Genomic DNA, 12,117 nt, shown 5'->3' on the forward strand with positions numbered 1-12,117 from the left:
AGGGTTGTCTTTTGGTCTTGTTTATGGTTTCCTTTGCTGTGCAAAAGCTTTGAAGTTTCATTAGGTCCCATTTGTTTATCTTTGGTTTTATTTCCATTTTTCTAGGAGGTGGGTCCAAAAGGATCTTCCTGTGATTTATGTCATAGAGTGTTCTGCATATGTTTTCCTCTAAGAGTTTGATAGTTTCTGGCTTTACATTGAGGTCTTTAATCCATTTTGATCTTATTTTTGTGTATGGTGTTAGGGAATGATCTAATCTCATACGTTTACATGTCCCTGTCCAGTTTTCCCAGCACCACTTATTGAAGAGGTTGTCCTTTCTCCACTGTACATTCCTGCCTCCTTTATCAAAGATAAGTTGACCATATGTGCGTGGGTTTATCTCTGGGCTTTCTATCCTGTTCCATTGATCTACCTTTCTGTTTTTGTGCCAGTACCACACTGTCTTGATTACTGTAGCTTTGTAGTATAGTCTGAAGTCAGGGAGCCTGATTCCTCCAGCTCCGTTTTTCGTTCTCAAGAGTGCTTTGGCTATTCGGGGTCTTTTGTTTCTCCAAACAAATTTTGAAATTTTTGGTTCTAGTTCTGTGAAAAATGCCAGTGGTAGTTTGATAGGGATTGCATTGAATCTGTAGATTGCTTTGGGTAGTAGAGTCATTTTCACAATACTGATTCTTCAAATCCAGGAGCATGGTATATCTCTCCATCTATTTGTATCATCTTGAATTTCTTTCATCAGTGTCTTATAATTTTCTGCATACAGGTCTTTTGTCTCCTTAGGTAGGTTTATTCCTAGATATTTTATTCTTTTTGTTGCAATGGTAAAAGGGAGTGTTTTCTTGATTTCATTTTCAGATTTTTCATCATTAGTGTACAGGAATACCAGAGATTTCTGTGCATTAATTTTATATCCTGCTACTTTACCAAATTCATTGATTAGCTCTAGTAGTTTTCTGGTAGCATCTTTAGGATTCTCTATGTATAGTATCATGTCATCTGCAAACAGTGACAGCTTTACTTCTTCTTTTCCAATTTGGATTCCTTTTATTTCCTTTTCTTCTCTGATTGCTGTGGCTAAAACTTCCAAAACTAGGTTGAACAAGAGTGGTGAGAGTGGGCAGCCTTGTCTTGTTCCTGATCTTAGTGGAAATGGTTTCAGTTTTTCACCATTGAGGACAATGTTGGCTGTGGGTTTGTCGTATATGGCCTTTATTATGTTGAGGAAAGTTCCCTCTATGCCTATTTTCTGCAGGGTTTTTATCATAAATTGGTGTTGAATTTTGTCGAAAGCTTTCTCTGCATCTATTGAGATGATCATATCGTTTTTCTCCTTCAACTTGTTAATATGGTCTATCAGATTGATTGATTTGCGTATATTGAAGAATCCTTGCATTCCTGGAATAAACCCCACTTGATCATGGTGTATGATCCTTTTAATGTGCTGTTGGATTCTGTTTGCTAGTATTTTGTTGAGGATTTTTGCATCTATGTTCATCAGTGATATTGGCCTGTAGTTTTCTTTCTTTGTGACATCCTTGCCTGGTTTTGGTGTCAAGGTGATGGTGGCCTCGTGGAATGAGTTTGGGAGCATTCCTTCCTCTGAAATTGTTTGGAAAAGTTTGAAAAGGATGGGTGTTAGCTCTTCTCTAAATCTCATCCATGTTTCTATGCAGGTCAGTTATTCATCCATGAATCCAAAACTCTCCTTAGTTTCCAGTCTGCCAATTGCCAAAGAACCTTTCAACGTGGTTCCAGTAAATTGTAGCACAGAATTTGTCCCATTTCTGTCAGAACTTAGCTTATTTATCTGACTGGCAAGTGCTTTTAAGTAACAATGTCCTGTAGTCTCTTTCTTTTCTTTTTCTACACACATTACTTTCCAAATTTTGGACTTCAAAGTTCCTTTCTTAGGCAGGTCCTACTGCAATCTGAGGCCAGAGGCAGCAGATACCACTTTCATAGCTTCTTAGCAGATGAGAGCAAGCCCTTCTTTTAGTTATTCTTTCCCCCTTCCCTTTTAATTGAGTGGCTACTTGCAAAACTGCAGTAAGTGTCAGCCTAAGTAATTTAAATATGGGACTCTTTATGGAATGGAAAGAGGAACTTGGTTGTCCATTTACAGCAAAGGAGAGTGGAAGTAGTTACTTTAATTTCCATAAACTGAATTGGAAATGGTTTCTTCTTATCATTTCTCTCAGTTCCTTTTACTAGTTTGTGTTTTAGAAAGGTAAATAATACAAATAAATGAGACTATAATAATGATAACACCATAAAAGCCACTATTTATTCAATGTTTGCTGTGCACCAGGCTCTGAGCTAGACATTTGCTGCCATGTACCTCATTTACTTTCTCAGCAGCACTGTGAAGTATCATTAGCCCAATTTGGAGTTGGAAGAATCAGCTCTCTTTCTGACTGTGGTACTTACCAGTGTACACTAGTAGTTCAGCCTATCAACTTCCATTTGGGTTGTACTGCTTACTTTACAGAGCACAATCCCAAATACTATTTTATAAGATTCTCATCCCTTCCCATTCAGGTAATTGTAAGAGGCAAGAGAGCTACATTTTAAATCACAATAAGTAGTTTTTCCTATTTATTCATTTACTTATTCATTCATTCATTCTTCATATCAAAGATTTTTCCCATCCAGTTATACTGAGATATAACTGACATAAAGTACTGTATAAATTTAAGGTGTACAGCATAATGATCTGACTTACATACAATATGAAAGTATTATCACAATAATTTTAGTGAACACCCATTGTCTTATACAGGTACAAAATTAAATAAATTTTTTTTTCTTGTGATGAGTACTCTTAGGATTTACTCTCTTAACAATTTTCATATATAACATACAGAAGTGTTACTTATATTAATCATGTTATACATAACATCCCTAGTATTTATTTATCTTATAATGGGAAATTAGTACCTTTAGATGCCTTTGTCCAATTCCCTATTCCCCCAGCTTCCACCTCTGGTAAGCACAAATCCGATCTCTGTTTTCTATGAGTTACCTTGTTTATTTGTTTGTTTTTCAAGTATAATTGACCTGTAACACTATGTTAGTTCCTGATGAACAACATAGTGATTCAGGATTTCTATGTATTATAAAAGGATCACCATGATAAGTCTAGTTATGATCTGTCACCATATAAAGATAGTACATAATTATTGATTATATTCTCCACAGTGTACATTTCATACCTGTGATTCATTTATTTTGTAACTGGAAATTTATACCTCTTAATCTTTCTCACTTATTTTTCACATCCCTCCCCCCACTTCCCCTCTGACAACCACCTGTTTGTTCTCTGTACCTATGACTCTATTTCTGTTTCATTATGTTGGTTCATTTGTTTTGTTTTTTAGGTTTAACATATATGGAAATTATATGGTATTTGTCTTTGTCTGACTTGTTTCACTTAGCATAATACTCTCGATGTCCATCCATGTTGACACAAATGGCAAGATTTCATTCCCTTGTATGGCTGGGTAATATTCCAGGGTTTTTATATATCACATGTTTTTTAATCCATTTATCTACTGATGTGCACTTAGATTTCTTCCATATCTTGGCTACTGTAAGTAATGCGGAGCATAGGGGTGCATATATCTTTTCTAATTAGTGTGTTTGTTTTCTTCTGACAAATACCCAGGAGTGGAATTGCTGGATCATATGGAAGCTCTATGTTTACATTTTTGAGGTATCTCCATACTGTTTCCCACAGTCGCTGCACCAGTTCACATTCCCACCAAGAGTGTACTAGGGTTTCCTTTCCTCTACACCCTCACCAATATTTTTTATTTGTGGTCTTTTTGATGATAGCCATTCAGTCAGATGTGAGGTGACATCTCATTGTGGTTTTGATTTGTATTTCCCCAATGATTAGTGATGTTAAGCATCTTTTAATGTTCCTGTTGGCCATTTGTTTGTCTACTTTCAAAAAATTCAGGCCCCCTGTCTATTCTTTAAATTGTTCTTTTTTTTAAATTTTGAGTTTTATGAGTTCTCTGTATATTTTGGATATTAACCCTTTATCAGATATATCATTTACAAATATTGTCTCCTATTCAGTAGGTGGCCTTTTCATTTTGTTTATAGTTTCCTTTGCTGTGCAAAAGCTTTTTAGGTTGAGGGAGTCCCATTTGTTTATTTTTGCTGTTGTTGCCCTTGTCTGAGAAGACAGATCCAATAAAATATTGCTAAGCCTGATGTCACAGAGAGAACTGCCTGTTTTCTTCTAGGAGATTTACGCTTTCAAATCCTACACTTAAGTCTTTAATTAATTTTGAGTTTATTTTTGTATATGATGTGAGAAAGTAGTCCAATTTGATTATTTTGCATGTAGCTGTCTAGTTTCCCAGCATCATTTATTGAAGAGACTATCTTTTCCCCATTGTATATTCTTGCATCCTTTGTCATAGATTAATGGACTACATAAGTGTGGGTTCATTATTGGTCTCTCTGTTCTGTGGCATTGATTTATGTGTCTGTTTTTGTGCCAGAACAATGTTTTGATTACTGTATCTTTGTAGTATAGTTTGAAATCAGGGAGCATGTTAACTTCAGCTGTGTTCATCCTTCTCAAGATTGTTTTGTCTGCTCAGGGTTTATGCGTTTACATACAGATATTAGAATTACTTGTTCTAGTTCCGTGAAAAATGCCATTGCTAGTTTTATAGTGATTACATAGAATCTGTAGATTACCTTGGGTGGTACGGTCATTTTAACAATATTAATTCTTCTAATCCACAAGCATGGAGTATCTTTCCATTTGTTTGTATCATCTTCAGTTTCTTTCATTAGCATCTTATAGTTTTCTGAGTACAGGCATTTTACCTCCTTAGATTATTCCTAGGTATTTTATTTTTATGTGATTATAAATGGGATTATTTTATTAATTTCTCTTTCTGATAGTTTGTTGTCAGTGTGTACAAATGCCACAGATTTCTGTATATTAATTTTGTATCCTGAAACTTTACTGAATTCTTCAATGAGTTCTAATAAACTTCAATGGGTTTTTTGGTAGGATCTTTAGGATTTTGTATATGTGGTATCATGTCATCTGCAAACATTGACACTTTTACTTCTTCCTTTCCAATTAGGATTTGGTTTATTTATTTTTTACTTGTCTGATTGCTGTGGCCTGCAATGCCAATACTATGTTCATTAAAACTGGTAAGAGTGGGTATCCTTGTTTTGTTTCTGGTCGTAGAGGAAATGCTTTCAGCTTTGCACCATTGACTATGATGTTAGCTGTGGGCTCATCATATTTGGCCTTTATTACGTTGAGGCATGTTCCCTGTATATCAATTTTGTTAAGAATTTTTTTATCATAATGGATGTTGCATTTTGTCTTTCTGCATCTCTTGAGATGATCATATGATTTTTTAGTCTTCAGTTTATTAAGTGGTATATCACATTGATTTGTGGATATTGAACCATCCTTGCATCCCTGGGATAAATCCCAGTTGATTATGGTGTATGATCCTTTTAATGTACTGTTGAATTGGCTTTCCTAAAGTTTTGTTGAGGATTTTTTTCATGTATGTTCATCAGTGATATTGGCCTGTAATGTTCTGTTTTTGTGGTGTCTTTGTCTGACTTTGATATCAAGGTGATGCAGGCCTTACAGAATGAATTCAGAAGTGTATTGCCACTATAATTTTTTGAAATAGTTTGAGAGGAATAGGTGTTAGTCTTCTTTAAATGTTTGGTAGAATTCACCTGTGAAGCCATCTGGTTCTGTACTTTTGTGTGTTGGGAGTATTTCTTTTAATTACTCATTCCGTTTCATTACGGGTAATTGGTCTGTTTGTATTTTCTATTTCTTCTTGATTCAGTTTTGGAAGTTTGTACATTTATTTCTAGGAATTTCTCTTAGGTTGTTCTTTTTATTGGTGTTTGATCATAGTAATCACTTATGATCCTGGGTATTTCTGTGTTGTTGGTTGTAACTTCTTTTTTATTTCTGATTTTATTGACTTGGGCCCTCTCTCTTTTTTCTCGATGACTCTGGGTAAAGATTTATCAATTTTGTTTATGTTTTCAACCAGCTCTTAATTTATTCTATCTTTTCTATTTTTTGTTTTTTAGTCTCTATTTCATTTATTTCTGCTCTGATCTTATGATTTCTTTTCTTGTAGTGACACTGGCTTTTGTTTGTTCTTCTAGTTACTTTATGTGTAAGGTTATGTTGTTTATTTGAGATTTTTCTTGTTTCCTGAGGTAGGCTTGTATTAGTGTAACATTCACTTTTAGAGTTGCTTTTGTTGTATTCCACAAATTTTGGATTGTTTTGTTTTCATTTTCATTTGTCTCCAGGTATTTTTGATTTCCTCTTTGATTTCTTCCGTGATCCTTTGGTTGTTTGGTAACACAGTGTTTATCCTCTACATGTTTATGGGGTTTTTTGCAGCTTTTTTCTTGTAGTTGATTTCTAGTCATAGTGTTGTGGTTAGAAAAGATACTTGCTATGATTTCTATCTCCTTAAATTTTCTGACACTTGTTTTGCATCCTAGCTTGTGATCTATCCTGGAGAGTGTTATGTGCACTTGAAAAGAATGTATATTCTGCAGCTAGCTTTTGAATAGAATGTCTTATATATAAAAAGAGGCCCTTCTTTTGGTGGGGCCTACTATTATGGGCACACTGGTGGGCAAACCCCCATAGTTAGTTGCCAGGCCCTGCCTACTGCTGAAGCTACCATCTGTTGGTGGGCTGGTCTGAGTTCCATTGCAGTTGGCTGTGGGGCCCAGGGAGTCCTGGAACTGTTTACTGCCCCATGGTAGTTTTGGCTGTGCCCTGGTCCTTACCCACTGGTGGGCTTGGCCAGGTCACTGGTTGGCTTCTTGTGAAGCCCAAAGGAAGGGTCCCAGAGCAGGTGTCAAGCTGCTGCTGGGTCAAGCTGGGGTCTGGGTGCTGGTGTCATCCTGCTGTTTGGTGGGGCTGTATCCTGGGTAAGCTGGTTGTGGGGCACAGTATGTCTCAAAGCTGGTTTCAGCACACTGCTGGGCAGTGTTGGAGCCCAGTGTATCCTGGGGCTGTTGCCTGCCTGCTACAGAGTAAGGCCAGTTCCTGGAGTTTTTGCCCACTTACTGGTGAGCAGGGCTGAGCCCTGTGCTCTCTGTTAGATCACACTGGGTCCTGGAGTGACTGGGTAGTCCAGGGGGACCTATTGCTGCTGCTAACCTGCTGGTGGATGGGGTTGTATCCCTCTGTGGCTGGCTGCTTGGCCTAGCATGTCCTAGGACTTTTGCCAACTAGCTGGTGGGTGGGGCCAGGTCTGACATTAATAAGCTACAAGGGGAACTCCAAAATGGTGCTTTCCAGCACTTGTTTCCTCATGGTAGAATTATCTCCTCAAAATGGCTGCCACCAGTGTCTGTGTCCCCAGGGTGAGTTCCAGTTGTCTCCTGTCTCTCTGGGTGGGTCCGTAATACCAGCAGGTTGATTTGTCCCAGGCCCCTTTCAAATTACTGCTTTTGTCCTGGTTCTCAGAGCAGGTGAGATTTTGTGTGCACCCTTTAAGAATAGAGTGTCTATTTCCTACAGCCCTCTGGCCCTCCTGAAAGGAAGCCCTGGCTTTCAAAGCCAGATGTTCTGAGGCCTTGTCTTCCCGGGTCAGGACCCCTTGACTAGGAATCCCATATGGGGGTCAGTTTATCCCTTGCCCCTTAGGGATAAACTCTGCAATTTTAATTATCTCCCTGTTTGTGGATCATGTACTCAGGGGTGTGCACCTTGACTATACCATGCCTGTGCCCCTCCTACCTGTCTAGTTGTGATTCCTTCCTTATACCTTTAGCTGTAGAAGATCTTTTCTGCTAGTCTTCAGGTGATTCTCATCATTGATCATCGCTCCATAAATAGTTGTAATATTGGTGTGCCCATGGGAGGAAGTGAGCTAACGGTCGTCCTACTCCACCTCTTGGACACTCTTGTCTCAAGAACTAGTCTTAAATCCTAGTTCTGTGGCCTAGTAAATTGTGATCTTGAGTAAATTACTTAATGTTGCTCAGTATAATTTTTCTCAGAAAAAATGGTAAGGATGATAATGTAGTTTATATTTATTGAGCACTAACTCTTTACTAGGTACTAGAGATATAAAGATAAATAAGACACTGCCCATATCCTTGAGGAGATCTCAGTCAAGTAGGGAAATCAGACATGAAAAAAGGAAGCTCTAATACAATGCAGAAAACACATACCAGACAGTATATGATATTGGGGAAGGATTTTTGAGGAAATGAAAGCTGAACTACAACTTGCAGAACAAGTTAAGAGTTTAGCTAGTCAAAGAATATAGATAAAGTCACTTTGGGTGGAGGAAACAGTATATGCAAAGTTGGAGTCATGAAAGAGCATGATACATGTGTGAAATAAGAGCCCTTTTGCACTGATGGGACATAAACTAGATGACGGTGGCTGGAGGTGAACCTGGAGTGGTGGGCAGGGTGTTGTCCCCCAAGCTTTGACATCACCTCACCAAATCTGAAGGAGTTGAGAGTTTAAAGAAGGAGGGTGAGTACAGGATACTGTTAATTACTGTCATCTTGCAAGGCTAGCAATGCTTAATATCCTAAGTGTTGGGGTTGGGAAGGCAGATTGAAAGGTGAATATAGAGTTTTGTTTCTATAGTGCAAGAACAGGTAAAAGGATAGACCTGCAAAAGGCTTGAGTGCGACAATGAGAGGGAAGTCCTGGATGATCAGCTGTATGGACCAGTTTGGATGGTATAGTGCTTAGACACAAACCTGGCACTTGGGCAGTATTTCTGAATTCGAGACAGCAAGGTGGGTAGTATTATTCCTATTTAATAGGTTGTGAAGTTTATATTCAGAGAGGAAGAATATTTACCCTGGGCCACATAGCTAGTAAATGGCATAACTGAGAAAAGACCCAAGGTTTTAAACTCCTTAGTTTATGGCTATTTCTGCTATAGCGACTTGGGTGACTGGGTAAGCCATTTTACCTCTCTGAGGTTCACTTCCCTCTGAGTGTTGTTATGAAGAAAAGTGGTTTAAAAATACCTAGCATAATATGTGGTACATAGTAGGTGATCCATAAACATTACTTCTCTTTCCTATACCCCACTGTCTCTGTTGAGATAATAGAGGGGAACTGAACTATGTTGGGATTTGGGGAATTTTAGTCTGTGGACACAGTGGATTTCTGTGGCTTTGTTACATGACCACAAGTGGACCACACTATCCTGCACATATGAAATACCAAATGCCACCTTGACTCTTACACAAACATGCCTATTTTCCCTACTTCTGCCCTATCTTTGGAGATATTGCTTTTGTAATTCCCATCATCTTAAAGACTCTGGAAGTGGGGAACCAAAAATGTTTTTCTTCCCCTCTTCTATCTGCCACTTTAATGGAAGGAAGATACAGAAAGCCACTTACCCATTACAAACTCCCTACCTAGAAGCCTGACGAAGTTTTATTTTGTACACTTAATGGCATTTGGGCAGCCCATTTCTCCTGAATTCCCCTTTACATGTTGTATAATGAGTTTCCTATTTAATACATCATGCTTGAAAAAGAGCAAGGGCTTGTCCTGAGCATTTTCTCCTAAACTCAGCCATTGATTTTTGGAGCAGAGAGAAACCATCTGCCACCTTGCTGCAACTACCATTTGAGGGGACAAGGTTCTCAGTGAGGCTAAACATTGTTCCCGCTGCCCTGAGAGATGCCTTCCAAGTGACACTGAGGACGCTGCAGTAGGCAGAAGAAGCTTCTATGTATTTTTTTTCAAGCTGGCTATTAATCCTTTTCTTATATCAGGGACCCTTGGACTTAACCCTGAAGTACTGCGTGAGAAGGAAGACGGAGTCTATCGACAAGAGATTCTGTTTTGATATAGAAACTAATGAAAGGTAAGCTGTGCTGATATGAATTGACAATGTCCCCATGTGCCAGATGCTGGCCCTGGGTAGGTATTTTATTTTCCTCTGTCATCTCTTGTTGATAAAAATGAGCGAAATTATTCATGACATCATTGTCTTGGCACTTCTGACTGCCCTTTCTGGGATCCCTGTTAGAGCTGGGCCAGAGCTAGTTCTCTCTATTCAAGGTTCACTCAGCTTTGCCTCACTTGCTTTAGGCAGAAGAAGTTACTCTTAGGATTTAATTTGTTATTATATATGCAAAAGGTCAACATTTGGTGATGCTACAAAAGGACAGGATAACAAAACTCATTCTTTTTTTTATTTCCTAATATACAAGAACAAATGAATTAGAACACATATTTAAGGGGAGGTAGATTGGATGGAGGATGGTAGTGATATTGGGGAGTCTTTTTTCCCCATTTGGTACAAATATGATACAGATTTTCCTACTTTGCAGATATTTATGTAAAGTGGAAATAGTTTGATTATCAAATTTCTGATTTCAGCAAAAGCTTGCAAACATTGGACTTCATTGCATTTGTTTCTCTCCAGTGCCCTCTTTTTGTTTTTTCAACCTGGGCAATTTTATCAGAGGGGAATTTAACTGTTAAATTTTAAAATGAGAGCATTTGGAGTTACTTTGGAAAAAGGCATGCTATATAGTTGGGAGGTTGATCCAAAATTCAGTGAGTAAATGTGTTTATTTTATTTCAGTCCATTATTTCCGTGTATTAGGCACTAAGTAATACAGTAGAATTTAACAAAATGATCAGTTTGCTAGAAAGGAACTTGAAGGTTGTATTACAATATCATATGAGCAAAACTATTAGTGACTGGAATCATATAGATCAGACTAAGAAAATAAAGCATTTTTTTTTGTCTGGGAAAAAGTAACTATTAGTCCATTTCCCCATTTTAAATTTCTGTTTGTGGAAGGGTAAGCTGGGACGAAGTTGAGAGAGTAGCATGGACATATATACAATACCAAATCTAAAATAGATAGCTAGTGGGAAGCAGCTGCATAGCACAGGGAGATCAGCTCGGTGCTTTGTGACCACCTAGAGGGGTGGGATAGGGAAGGTGGGAGGGAGACACAAGAGGGAGGGGATATGGGGATATATGTATATGTATAGCTGATTCACTTTGTTACACAGCAGAAAGTAAAGCAACATTGTAAAGCAATTATACTCCAATAAAGATATTAAAAAATTCTGTTTGTGAATCTATATGCTTTCTTTGTTAAGCATGGATGATCTTGGGCTTCCCTGGTGGCACAGTGGTTAAGAATCCACCTGTCAATGCAGGAGACACGGGTTCAAGCCCTGGTCCAGGAAGAGCCCACATGCCGCAGAGCAACTAAGCCCGTGTGCTACAACTACTGAGCCTGCATACCACAGCTACTGAAGCCCGTGTTCCTAGAGCCCCTGCTCCGCAATAAGAGAATCCACCACAATGAGAAGCCCACGCACTGCAGCAAAGTGTAGCCCCCTCTCGCCGCAACTAGAGAAAGCCCATGCGCAGCAACAAAGACCCAACACAGCCAAAAAAAAAAAAAAGAATGGATGGTCTCAATCAAAGATGGTTGTAATTGTAAACATTGTTACTGATAAGCATAAGACTGTCACTCATTTCCCCCACAGCTTCAGGCCCAGTAGGAAGGAGAAAGTGACTGTTGGCTGTCTTCCTTTTCATGAACCTTTAGTGTCATTGGCTATGCAGCATCAATGTACATAAACGAAATAAAAATTTTCTGTGTCTAGTTCCATTCTGATTCACTTTTCACCTTAAATTTGCCACCCACTTGCAAGTAATATTCCCATAGACTCAAAGCATTTGCAAACAGTTTGGCACTAAGGTTAGGGGCTAAGACCAACTCATCTTTATATATATTGCATCTAGTGATATGTATAGCTCATGGTAGATACTGAATTTGGTATTCATTTTTAAATGTGTTTTTCCCTAACCAAGAATGCTGAGGCATTCTGAGAATAGAACCCAGGAATTAAAGATTCAATGTATCTATGATTTTACTTGCCACATCATGGGCACTTTATTTTATTTTATTATTTTTTTCTTAACATATTTATTGGAGTATAATTGCTTTACAATGGTGTGTTAGTTTCTGCTTTATAACACAGTGAATCAGTTATACATATACATATGTTCCCATATCTTTTCCCTCTTGCATCTCCCTCCCTCCCATCCTCCC

At 38.2% G+C, this 12,117-nt stretch overlaps 1 protein-coding gene across 4 annotated transcripts in view; it reads left to right on the forward strand.

Moving 5' to 3' along the window:
* Nucleotides 1-12,117, forward strand: part of OPHN1 (oligophrenin 1) — a 646,402-nt gene that overhangs the window by 366,259 nt on the left and 268,026 nt on the right. For all 4 annotated transcript variants that reach the window (XM_060086644.1, XM_060086647.1, XM_060086645.1 and 1 more), the window contains one exon: nt 9,805-9,896. In XM_060086644.1, the coding sequence (XP_059942627.1) occupies nt 9,805-9,896 (92 nt within the window). The remainder of the gene's footprint in view (nt 1-9,804; nt 9,897-12,117) is intronic.

This window comes from Mesoplodon densirostris, chromosome X (assembly GCF_025265405.1).
Source record: "Mesoplodon densirostris isolate mMesDen1 chromosome X, mMesDen1 primary haplotype, whole genome shotgun sequence".
Lineage (NCBI taxonomy): Eukaryota > Metazoa > Chordata > Mammalia > Artiodactyla > Ziphiidae > Mesoplodon > Mesoplodon densirostris.